The sequence below is a fragment of the Amblyomma americanum genome, chromosome 10 (genome assembly GCF_052857255.1).
Source record: "Amblyomma americanum isolate KBUSLIRL-KWMA chromosome 10, ASM5285725v1, whole genome shotgun sequence".
Lineage (NCBI taxonomy): Eukaryota > Metazoa > Arthropoda > Arachnida > Ixodida > Ixodidae > Amblyomma > Amblyomma americanum.
The window spans coordinates 90,430,260-90,443,104 of record NC_135506.1 but is presented as its reverse complement, the minus strand read 5'-3'; the positions used below and the strand labels follow the sequence as shown (position 1 = coordinate 90,443,104).

Below are 12,845 nucleotides of genomic sequence, written 5' to 3'. Positions count from 1 at the left end.
CACACACACACACACACACACACACACACACACACACACACACACACACACACACACACACACACACACACACACACACACACACACACACACACACACACACACACACACACACACACACACACACACACACACACACACACACACACACACACACACACACACACACACACACACACACACACACACACACACACACACACACTGCCTGGCAGGTTGTGATGACGTCACAATGTGAAGTGACCGAGGGGGCAGTTAGGCCACCTGTTTTTCCGCTCAACACCGCCAACATCGGACTTTCTGCAGAATGAAAGCCGTGACTGATATGCATGCATAAAACTACTGTAATGAACATTGGGTCACGTATCCACTGTGCTTTATTCATACCTTTAATTATCCATGCCACATTTATGAAATGGCGCGGGCCGAATTTGGAGTTAGCCATCGTTCCGACAAGCTCAATTATGGTTGGACAACAATATTGGTTCAAATCGGCCAAAATTAAATGTCAGGGGTGGCCCGGGACAAATTCTTGCCGCGTCCAAGTTGCTATATAGCAACGAGCGATGCACAAGTTAGACGCACAAGCAAGAGGCGCGAGCAAGATTTTTGCTCGGCTCTGACGATCGTATCAGTGCTTTCGCACTAATACATGCTCTTGCAATGGAAATGCTGGTCACACTGCTCAACTGCCATCTACGCCATGCCCACAATGTGCAGGACAATCTGCAAGAAGATCTGTACCATCAGTGCCAAGGGTGTCTTTGGTTAGCAGTCATCTGGAACATCCTCTGCTTCCCCCTTGCCATTCAGTTCCTTGATATGCCCCTCGGGCCACGACGTGATCAGCCTAACGATCCTCGCACCAGACGGACCAGCAGTCCTTGGGTGCTTGGCGCTGCCACTGTAAAGCTTTCCTCCTTCTCTCTCTCTCTCTCTCAGGCGGTAAACTCAAGAGGGTAAGCCGCGCTGCCCATCGGCAGATATCGAATGCAGAGCCAGGGCTCGCATGATATCCCCAGTTCCGCCTTGTCGCAATCGAGGGAATAAAGCGCTTTTCTCTCTTCTCTGGCGGTCCCCGGAGCCGAATACAAGAGCTACTTCATACGAAGGAACGGTTTCTCAGGAAGAGGCTTATCGTTGTGCGTTCTTGTCATTAGATTAAGTGCTTGCTGCGAGGGGGACTATATATGTGAGGGCAGGCCTGCGCGATCCCGGACTGTTGATGTGAGCCCTGGCTGGTGCCAGCGGTCGTGGTGCCTTAATCTTTTGTGGCCTCTGAACGTAGACGTTATGGTTGCTGCAAATTTCGACATGAGCGAGGTGAGAGTTCTTCTCTAGTCAGCAGCGGGATGGAACCAAAACGAACACGCTTTGTACTGGGTAGGTTAGGATACGAGCTTGAGTCGTCGGCACGGAGACCTGATATTTTTTGACAAAAAACAAATTCGAAATCATAAACAGCAATTTTGGACAATGAGATTTTTGAGCGGGAAACCGTTTATGAACAAAATTTTTTCATGTAATTTAAGATTTCAGAACAAAATGATTATATCGTCAAAAGCGTTCCCCATTGATTTCCTATGGCAGCCTTAACTGTACGATGCGATCACTGAAAACAGTTTAAAAGAAAGATTTTGCTACATATCAGAATAATGAACCATTAACTTCAATATTTCCTTCAGAATATCTTACACTTTTCTAATTGTCAAAATTTTTGCCCGAGATAGCTGGACTTGTTAGATCGCCTGGCTTTCTAGAGGCCATACAGGACTCACAATATAATTTCACCGCTTTCTTACCATACCTACCTTGGTCCGGCAGTGGATGCAGATCAAGACTGCGAGAGTGAAGTACTTGGGAAAATAAGAAAAAGGAGACCGGTTGGAGTAATATTCGATACAGATCAAGGTTACCAGAGTGAAATACTTGGGAAAATAAAAAAAATAGAAGAGGGGTTCGAGTAATATTGGTTGCAGATCAAGGCTGCGAAAGTGAAATTGCATTTCATTTCATTTATTTTACCCTCAGGGTTTTCGCATTACAGAGGGTTTGGGGTAGGAAAAAGAAACAATACATAGATAAAAAGCGCTATATACATGAACAAACATAGGAAAATAAGAAAACAGAGAGGGGTTTGAGTGATATTGGATGCAGATCAAGGCTATGAGAGTAATACATAGGAGAATATGAAAAGGAAGAGGGGTTAAAGTACTTTTGAATGCAGTTCATTAGTTTTGCTAAGGAGGAAAGTATGAAATAGTGGCACCTTGCCAGTACATACCTATTTGCAGAAACTCGAAGGCCAGTGAAGATGCTTGGAATTAAGGCGAGGATAGCGCAGCGCACAGAGATATGAAAAGAGAATAACAGGCAGAAAGGGAACAGAGTGAGGTAAGGAACAAATGCGAGTTAATGACATGCTAATCGAAACGAAGACGGATAAATGGGCTTGGGGCAGGGCATGTAATGCGAAGGCAAGATAACGGATGTTTGCTAAGGGTAACGGACTGGATTCCAATAGGAGGCAAGCGTGGCCGGGGGAGGTAGAAAGTTAGGTGGGCGGAGGAGATGAGTAAGTTAGCGAAGACAAAATGGATGCAGTAGGCAGAGGAGAACGTTCATGGGAGGGATAAGCAAAAGGCTACTGGAGTGTTGTAAATGGAGGGATTATTTTTCTTAGAGCCATGGCAGCCTGCTTTTCTGAAATCCATGTTATCTGTGGTCGTAGGTTTTTCGATAATAAAACGGTCAGTAGAGCGCTATTGTTCATTGCCTCCCTGCAATCAAGCCTGTTTACATGTGTCGATTAGATGTACCAAGCATAGAGGCCAGAAAAAGTCAAACGTCGCGGCGAAGCGCGAGCACATGGTGTTGTTTATTTTCTTGGGATGGCGTTGCGCGCACGACAAGAAGTACACAGGAAAGACCAGAACATATCAGATAGAGCGCAAACTTTCAACTGAATTTATTGCTTTCGCAACAGCATATATATGCAGTATTCACACGTGCAAAAGAAGTGGGACAGGGAAGAAAAAGAAGGGGAACGCCATCCCAAGACAGCTATGAGCCAACTCGCCCAGCAAGAAGCTCTTCTGCATTACTTGTTGTTTATTTCTTGTACTGCAACTAACAGACATAAATTGGACAGGATTCAACGACTGGCTTCAAGATTCATATTTAATAAATACCAGCGCAGGCAATCTCCTACTGAACTATGCAGGCGTGCAAACCTTCCACCCTTAGAACTAAGGACGAAGTTTGACCGATTAAAATTTTTAAAATAATTATTCATAACCAGGTTAAGATTAGCTTACCTGAATTTTGTGTAATTTCCCCAGACCAACGCTCCAGACACAGGCACAGTTTATACATACAGCCACCGGTTACACGCAATGATACTTTCAAATATAGCTTTTTCCCAAGGGCGATTAGAGAATGGAATGAACTACCAGATTCAGTTGCCATATCATCATCTCTCAGTGCATTTACAGCTGGGTTAGAGGGTCTCATCTTCCCTGACAAGATTGCGTCTATGCAGATTCTGTTTCCGGTGCGTATAATACGAGCGTCCTTTTTCCCTCACTTGTTCACTGTGTGCCACTTTTTTTTTTTTCATTTACTACCTCTGCTTTGCATTGTCGTTGTCTTTTTGTTGTTCACTTGGAGCCGAACTTTCCTTTGTTGAATATATTTTTTCTCCACTCCTGTATAAGCCCTTCTTGGGCTGACAGTATCAATAAACAAACAAACTTCCTAACTGATACCGCAAGCCGTCTTAGGGCTATTACTAGAGTTGAAAACAGAAGGATCAACGAAGTATAGGACGCTACGCTGCAATCACAGAGACACCAGATCGAGATTTTCAGCAAGTAGCTGAAAATCACCCCGCGAAGAAATGCGTGTAGATGAGTCGTGATTAAAAATTTTACAGTGGTACTTTTCACAAGGCACTATTCCGATTGGGACAGGGAACTAGCTTGGCGTCGTCTTTGAGAGCTGGTTTGCCGATCGTCTTTCTGAAATGCTTACTTATCTGCAGGGTGACCATGAAGAGAGCGGCCGCAACTGGTACGGTTTCAAGAAGACTGTGTCTGAGGGCCTCGTCGATGTGGCGCTGTTATCAGCCGACGCAGCGCAGCTGAAGCGAGTGCTTGATCTGGGTCCGGAATACTGCTACTACAAGAGCGTCATGAATATGGTAGCGGCATCTATCGGCCTCCAGGTAAATGGGCCTTGGTTAACACTTTTTACAGGAAGAGGAGCATGGACGCTTGACGGACTCCTTTAGCATTCCCTCCTTGATTTAACTGTTCCTTTGAAGAATTCAAGCTTCTGACTTCAGCAGCACTTGCTTGTGAAGATTTACTATTCAATGCGAAACGCAGAAATGCCAGTGCCGGAGAGCTGGTTTTGCATTCCAGCTAATCTGTGGTGCCTTGATCATGACACCAATGACTGAGGCAGTGGCACTGAAGAATTTAAAATCCGGCTGGTGAAGGAAGAGGAAGAAAGGGCATGTGCAGCGCAGCCAGGGGCGACCAACGTTTTCTGAAACAGCATTCATTGAGTCATGAGCCTCTCCTTGCTACAGCGGATTTTCAGCATTTAGCATTCATTTGGAGTCTGCGCTTATGAAGTTCACCGCAATGCGATGTGTCCCCGACCGTTTTGCGGTGCAGAATACCACGAGCGAATCTTTATTTGTGCCGATCGGGGTTCTCTCGGTCGAGCCTTTGTGAAGGACGTGGCGAAATTGAATGACTTGTTCACTTTCTCCTGTCCTGCCGGCGCTTTGCTTCTCTGCGAAAATCTTATCTGCAGATTCCCCTCACTCGACTAGGGCTTCCGCTTTCCATTCCGGCTCTTTCTCGTTTGAGCAGGCGCCAGGAGATATGTCCTAAAACCAGTGCGCGATTATCGGCATATCATCATTGCGTCAGGGAGACTTTTGTTAGTTATAATCTTGGACATTATTTTCTTGAACACAAATTTCAACCTCGTCTACCTTAAATGAGTCAACGTTTCACAACTGTTTAAATGTGCAAGGCACATTGGTCAATCACCTACTGTGGGTAGGTGCTACTCCAACAGAGGACAACAACGACAATCAGCTCACGATGCTCAAGGAAGATAGGCAACAAACTTATCTCTAGTGATTACCGTAAGTATTGCTGCAACCGGTTGTTCAGTAATGTAAGCTTTCTTGTTAGGCGCAGAGGCAAAGAAGTCGAAATTATCGGCGCCTATGCACAGCGGTGACTGCATCAGCGCAGCCTCGGTTGGCTAGCTTTCTACCCTCGATTCCTAACAGTTTATTGTTCTTGGCTGCACTGCCCACGCTCTGCTAGTCTTACTGGCGGAATTGTTTCAATAAAGAGTAGATGATAGTTGAGTGATAATATGCATGCCACCATTTTCTCGTTACTCGTATGTATGACGTGTTTTCATGTAAGCTATAAGCGGAGTACATAAACGTGCTCGAAAATAGCTATATAGGGACAGTGCAGAGACCATAGGCCTCACCAGGAATAACTGAATGCTGGTGACCACTGTGTAACAAGAGATTCTGCAACAGCTTTTAACTTATTTGTATTTTAGCTGTACATATCTGCATAGTTCTAAAGTGCTCTCTAGCTTTGCACATATTCTGATTTTCCGACTAGCTCATCTCTGCAGTATGCCGCTAAACGCGCGCTGCGCCACGGATTACTTCCAATCCTCGGGCGGTGCGTTACAGATGGGAAGCGCGACATTCTACCGATCTCGCCACACTCTGCCACCTCCTTTCAGGGTAACCGCTGTCCGGGCGGTTCCTGTGGTAACCTCCCTCCAGTTACGCATTCCTCCGCTCACGTCACACTCCCTCCTTCCACGGTGACCCTCCTCGGAGTGAATCACACGGAAACGCAACCGACAAATTCGGCATGTACTATATACTACTACGACACGAAACTCAGGAACGGGCGCTTAAGAGTTGTCACTGTAAAAAGAAAACACTATCCATGGACTGATTCGACGGAAATAGGTAGGATTAAACTTTTATACGGCTTTGCATGATGCGACACTTTACACATAATTTGTCTCATCCACCTTTATTGCGGACGTTACACTTGACTTCCTCGCGCACTTGGACTTCTATTTCCTGGCTGCTCTCCGGCGTCCATCGACATTCACGTGTGGATGTGATTCACACGCATCTACTTTAATGGAGGAGTGGTATGTGGCGCGCGCGTCGCTCTGATATCTCCGCTTCTCTTCTAAGCTAGCTTTCATCCTCACCTTTCACCTTTCACGGTAGCCACTTGCCGGGTTGTTTCACTGGCGACCACCCTCAAGAGGCGCAGTCCTTCGCCGGCGCCAGAACCGTACCCGTGCACGGTAGCCACTGTCGGGGTTCTTACCGTGGTAGCCACCTGCCTTCCTCTCTCTCCTACAAGAGGAGAGAGGATTGATTTTTCTCCATTTTGCGCCTTACCAGCCGTCGCTGGTGGCTCTCGGAGGCTTCATAGAATATTGGACGTGGGACAGTTGCAGAGCGAAAGCTCAACACCTGCCGTACAAAGCTGAAGCTTATGTGGATATGAAATTTGACCTTCAAACCAGCAGGAACGGAGGCTTGGCTCTGACCTCAAGCGACGTGATTTTCTGCGCCTCACCAGAGCTGCGTATGCGGAGCGGACGGGACTCCCGCAACTGCCGGAAATCACGTGACGCGCCTTTCGCTGTATAAAAGCGCGTGCTTACCTTCACACAAAGCCATGGGGGAGCAACGTGCCGGAACTAGTGCTTTGACGATGTATCGTCGGAATCAAGCGGAATCTGATGATGTTCTGCGAAATTGAAAGACGGGAGATTGGATAACCGTGCTAAACAGGATAACCGTGCTAAACAAGCTTTCGCTCATGTTACTAGGCTCAGCCTCGTTCGACCGCAGATAATTTTTCTTGACAGGGAGGTTAATGATGCGCCATTAAAATCAAGATGAAGAAAGGTGTCAGGCAGTAACACGCAATCTTTCCAGTAGTGTTCACATCGTGTTTACAGGAGGTATTCATATATCCTGATTGGTATGTACGGGGCATAAAAGTTAATGAAGTACCTGCGATTCGCTGACGACCTTGACTTGCTAATTAGCTCCGGCGACGAGTCGCAAAGCATAATCAAGGGCCTAGACAGGCATAGCAGATCGGTGGGCGTCTGAAGTGGCAAAGGAATACATATACTTACGGCAGGTAACGACCACCGATCCGATCTACGAGAGTGACATAACTAGAAAATTAAGAAGGGGATGAATTGCTTTTGGCACGTGCTTTCAAATTATGAATAGGAGTTTACCGGTATCGCGGACGAAATATATACAGCTGTATGTTACCTGTAGTCTTAAGGGCAGGAAACGTGGAGGGGGAACAAAAGGGTTAATTTTAAATTGAAGAAGACAACGCGAGCTATGGAAAGGAGAATTATATATGTATCTTTAATCGACAGGAATAGAGCAGGGCAGGCCAGGGAACAGAGGCTAGTTTAAGTTGTTTTGGTCGAAATCAAGAAGAAATAGGCTTGGGCAGGGCATGTAACGCGAATGCAAGACAACCGCTAGTCGTTAGAGTAACAGACTGGATTCCAAGGAAAAGCAAGCGTAGCAGTGGGCGGCAGAAGGTCAGGTGTGCGGATGAGATTAGGAAGTCTGCGGAGTGGCTGCAGCAGAAACAGGACAAGGTTATTTAGAGGAATATGGGAGTGGCGTTTTTCTTGCAGTGGACGTTATTAGGCTGATGACGATGAAAGAATCAGACGCACAGTGGGTACGATATCTGCGCGTTAATCTTGCAGTGCTTGCGGACGAAGTAGGGAGAGCAGCCAACGAGAAGCCTTAAGCGGAGCCATCGCTTTAAGGGTAGGAATAACATAAGCGGAGCTGTCCTTTACAACTTCGAACGAAACGAGATAATTACTGGTCAAGGAAACAGTGCAGCGATCTTGTGGTATGTGCATGCGAGAATGCAGCCCGGCGAGTGTGCTGCGCAGGCGCTGTAAACTCAGCGCGCTTTGGCAGAGAACGGCGCGCAATGATGACATCGTGTTAGGGTAGCGGGGAGCAGAGGCTGCCATGCAGCGGCGGGCTCGTGTTAAGCCTGATAGTGAAGGAGCAGGTGTGTTTCTAGGGTCGCTTTCGGGTAAACCAGTTCGCTTCAGTTGCAATATATTCGGCGGTTTGAGTTAGTTAATTGAATTCGGTCTTTACCCTCCATTGCGCTCCGGCTGAAGGTCACGTACGTATGTGATGTCAGACTACATGCAGAAAATGCGTTGTTAAGACACATATGCTGCCACTGTTAATGAACCATTAGTGCGCATACCAGATGTACCCTTATCATCTCCTTAGACTGAACCTCGGCCTGCACTCAGTCCCCAGGCGTGACGGAGCTGCTGACCACTGCGGCAGTCAGACCTGTGGCGCTGCGGAGGTTGCTAAGTGTCTCGGTATCTGGACAGGAAGCCATTAATAAATGAACTTGCAAATGTGCAACGGTGGACCGTTATAGAGTGAGGGTAGCATAGCAGTGGTGTTGAAGGGGCTGTTCGAAAAGAATTGGGATGTGTTGTGTCAAGCAGACACATGAGACGCATACAGCTTTAAAGGAGGGGAGCGCATCCTGGTATCACTGTTTATCGAAGAGGCAACTAGCTGCGGGTTCGTGGTTTTTATGAACGCAGTTCAACATTAGAAAATTCTGTAGCGCTAACAAGATTGTGAAAGTGATCGTAATTAAGCCTTCATACCATCACATGTTGAAAATGCCTGTCAAGCTGAAGTCAACTCGGTCTGCTTCTCCTCCGTCATTGCTGTTCACCGCATACGCTGAGCCCATGCAGCTGCTGAAACTCCTACCTTGGTGATAAACTTCCGCAGTCGCCCTCTCCGCTTGCTGGTACTTTTAACTAGGGTACACACCAACGGAGTTGATTCTCGCTTTATTTGAACTTGATACGCCGGGCTGTATCGGAACATCTGCAGACCACCAAGCGCAGCCGCCAACTTACGTCGAGCCTAATGAACCTAGCCGAATCCGCCACCACACCCGACCATGCCATTCGACCAGTGTAGCTGCAATATGCGAGACTGCTACCTGCTACCTGCTACCTGGCAGCTCCCAGCGCATCTGCAAACGCGGTCATGTCAATTGGTCTCATGACGTCGCATACCCGATCGACCGATCAGAACGTTTTTTGATAGGTGAGCCTGGACGCCACCGGGTTTTTTTCTCCGATGGAGGTTTAAATGCTATCCTATTAAAAAGGGGCAAATCCAAGGTTGTGATGGCAAGCGCACCTAGATCTGGTCTCCATGCAAAACTTCGCTATCTCAATGCAGTGCTGCGGTTGCTTGCTACTGAATCATCGACCGAAATGACACTTGGTGCAGGGAGCGCCCTTGTTAAGATTGTGCGCTTTTTTGACAGTGCTATGGTCGTTATATAGGGGCAGCCGACAACTTTCGCTGATAGGGACCTGCATCACGTCACAGGTAAAGACACATTCCGGACTGCCACAGTTGCATGCTTAGCTAACGTTCCTCGTAAAATTCCCCGTGATGTTCCTCGTTTCTTGCTCACGACACGTCCTAGTCCTGCAGGTTCCTGCTACATGTGACTACACAAGGGTGTGGTTGCGGGCTAGTTGGTATAACATTGCTGAAAAGGGAACAGCGCGAACACAGGACGAGGAGAGGAACGTACGACACAGGCGCTGACTTACAACTGATGTTTATTTGAAAGGTGCACACACATAAATAGTCTCGCGGCAGGCTGTCAGCTGAGTCAACGTCACGGGCGGTGTAAAGGGCCGGATAAAAGCGATAAAATCTTAAAAGCTATAAAAGTTCCAAAGTTTTAACAAGAAACGATGCCCGTGGGAAGGGTGACATGAGGGAAAGCAAACAACAAGATGCAGGTGAAGGATGGAAGATGGGCATGCGGTAAGGTAAAAACGGGAACGTGGCTAACACTTGGTGTAAAACAGTTAAAAACTTAAAAAGCGAGATAAAATCACTTGTCTAGATAGGCAGTCTTTTTAGACATCAGGTTGATGGATGCACTGCTGACACACGTGTCGCCCCGGTTTTGAATTAGGTAAGCTTCATGTATCTCACGTGTGCGCTTTTCGTGATATCTTTTCAGGACCTTTGTCTTTTCCAGGGCTGGCACGCAAGAGCATTTCTTGCAGTGAATGGGCAAGTTGCTGCCTGTGCCGGTATTGAGTGAAGTCGAGTGTTCCATCAGACGCTCATTGATACACTTTCCTGTTTGCCCAATGTAAGACGCACCACACGATAGCGGTTTCTCATACACAGCGGAAGCTGCACATGGCTTTAAAAATGGCGTCCAAGAAGAAAGTCAACCAAGAAGATCTGCCGAAAACGTGTGCAAGATTAAGCACAGGACGCCATTTTTAAAGCCATGTGCAACTTCCGCTGTGTATGAGATACCGCTATCGTGTGGTGCGTCTTACATTGGGCAAACAGGAAGGTGTATCAATGAGCATCTGATGGAACACTCGACTTCACTCAATACCGGCACAGGCAGCAACTTGCCCATTCACTGCAAGAAATGCTCTTGCGTGCCAGCCCTGGAAAAGACAAAGGTCCTGAAAAGATATCACGAAAAGCACATACGTGAGATACATGAAGCTTACCTAATTCAAAACTGGGGCGACACGTGTGTCAGCAGTGCATCCATCAACCTGATGTCTAAGGAGACTGCCTATCTAGACAAGTGATTTTATCTCGCTTTTTAAGTTTTTAACTGTTTTACACCAAGTGTTAGCCACGTTCCCGTTTTTACCTTACCGCATGCCCATCTTCCATCCTTCACCTGCGTCTTGTTGTTTGCTTTCTCTCATGTCACCCTTCCCACGGGCATCGTTTCTTGTTAAAACTTTGGAACTTTTATAGCTTTTAAGATTTTATCGCTTTTATCCGGCCCTTTACACCGCCCGTGACGTTGACTCAGCTGACAGCCTGCCGCGAGACTATTTATGTGTGTGCACCTTTCGAATAAACATCAATTGTAAGTCAGCGCCTGTGTCGTACGTTCCTCTCCTCGTCCTGTGTTCGCGCTGTTCCCTTTTCAACGTGTGATTACCTGAGGATGCCCGGGCCTCAAGATGTGATCACTAATCCAGTGATGAATGCCCTGTGCGTTCAGATCACAGCTTCGTCCGTCATTAGTAGGTTGTTTTTCAGCACTTAAAATGGCAACGAAAATGCCAAAACAAGTTCTCTGCAGCTATAGCAATTGAGTGCGCATTCCTGTGTTTCGCACTGCATTAGTTGTGGCTGTAGTAGTCGGCGTACACGGCGGATAGTTTCCACAGGAACCACCCGTTAGCCACGAAGGAAGAGGTGGGTTGCCGCGGAAGGAAGGTTGCATGGTGAGAGCGCAGAAAGGTGTAACCGGGTGGTATAGTTACCCCGGGAACCGTCCGGAAGGTGGTCACCGTGGAAGAAGGAGGGTGTGGCGAGAGCGGAGAAATCCTCAACCGGAGGATGGTTACCGTGAAAGGACGAGAGTATGGGAGAAAACAGGAAAGCTGCACCGAAGGGTGGTTACCTTGGAAGGAGGAAAGTCTGGCGAGTGCGTGAGATGCGAGCGGAGGGTGGACGCAACTCGAACCACCCGAAGGGTGGTTATTCTTAAAGGAACAAACGAGGGTGTGGCGAAAATGGAGGAATTCGGAGGGTGATACGATGGCAACCATCCGGAGGGTGGTAACCGTGTAAGGAGAAGGGAAAGTACGTCAGTGCCGGCGTTGTCGGCGTCGATGTTACTGCCGCTGTGAGCGATAAATATGGTGGCGTAGGGGAGCTGCGGCAGCCACCCCCGCAGAAGCAACCATGGGTGGCAAGCTAGGTCACGTGAGCTTGTGTGATTTTCACAACCTTCCCTCCAAGTGAGAAAATATGCACTCTGGCAAGTGGCAGTTAAATTAATGGTTGATCGCGATAGGTAGCTCGGGAAGAGCAAATTGGGTAGCACAAGTTCCACCGGTGCCAGCACCTGTCATCACAGGGTAGCGACCCATCCCCTAACGTTTGTACCTTTGCGCAAGGAGGGGTATGAGGATTCCCAGGCACATACGATTGTAAAGTTGAGAATGACCGACTCCGCATATGTGGGCATTAAGTCGTGAACGCTATCACGTGATATCCTTAAGGCAGAGCTGAAGTGTCCCCTCCAATTTTTTCTGCACAAAGAGGATTTTGCTCTTAGCGCAGTAATGAACAAAATCTGAGCGCTTTCTCCGCCTTGTCTCTTGTGATATAATAAGCAGTATATGAAATGTTAAACTTCGAAAATAAAACAGATGCAATTGTACCTTACAGGTGATCCAGCTGCTGCTCCTAATGGTTGTTGGATGGCTGGACGTCTCCAAGAAAGAGCGTCGAAGCTGCGCACATTGCCTCACAAATTTTATCACTCTAATCGGAGCCGCGATAGTCATCGTCAACATTGTGGCGGCTCCCTTCAACGAGAGTGTCTCGAAAAAGTGCTCATCTGAAGCGAAAAACATAACCGATACATACTAAAACAGAGAGATTTTGCAGCAATAGAATAGGGCTAGTTATACTGGTTAATAAAGGCTTTTTTTCACAGCCCCAGGTGACTTGGTATGACTGACTCTGAACCGAGCACACAACTTATGCTCGTGACGAGGGGCCAAGGCGGCGGCGAAGGCCAACGGGATCCTGGTATAGGGAAGACCGACTACTGAAGCTCTTAATCTATCTCTCCCGGTCCCCTTATGCCCTGACACTTCTCTTCAGACATAAACGATTTTACTAC

The 12,845-nt window shown here is 47.4% G+C and overlaps 1 protein-coding gene across 1 annotated transcript; it reads left to right on the top strand.

The window, feature by feature from the left end:
* The first annotated feature begins 1,201 nt into the window (after positions 1–1,201).
* On the top strand, positions 1,202–12,624 carry LOC144107861 (ninjurin-1-like). Its single transcript, XM_077641073.1, has 3 exons — positions 1,202–1,323; positions 4,043–4,225; positions 12,386–12,624. The coding sequence occupies exons 1-3, from the start codon at positions 1,294–1,296 to the stop codon at positions 12,587–12,589; spliced, it is 417 nt and encodes a 138-aa protein (XP_077497199.1). The 5' UTR covers positions 1,202–1,293; the 3' UTR covers positions 12,590–12,624.
* Positions 12,625–12,845: the final 221 nt, after the last annotated feature.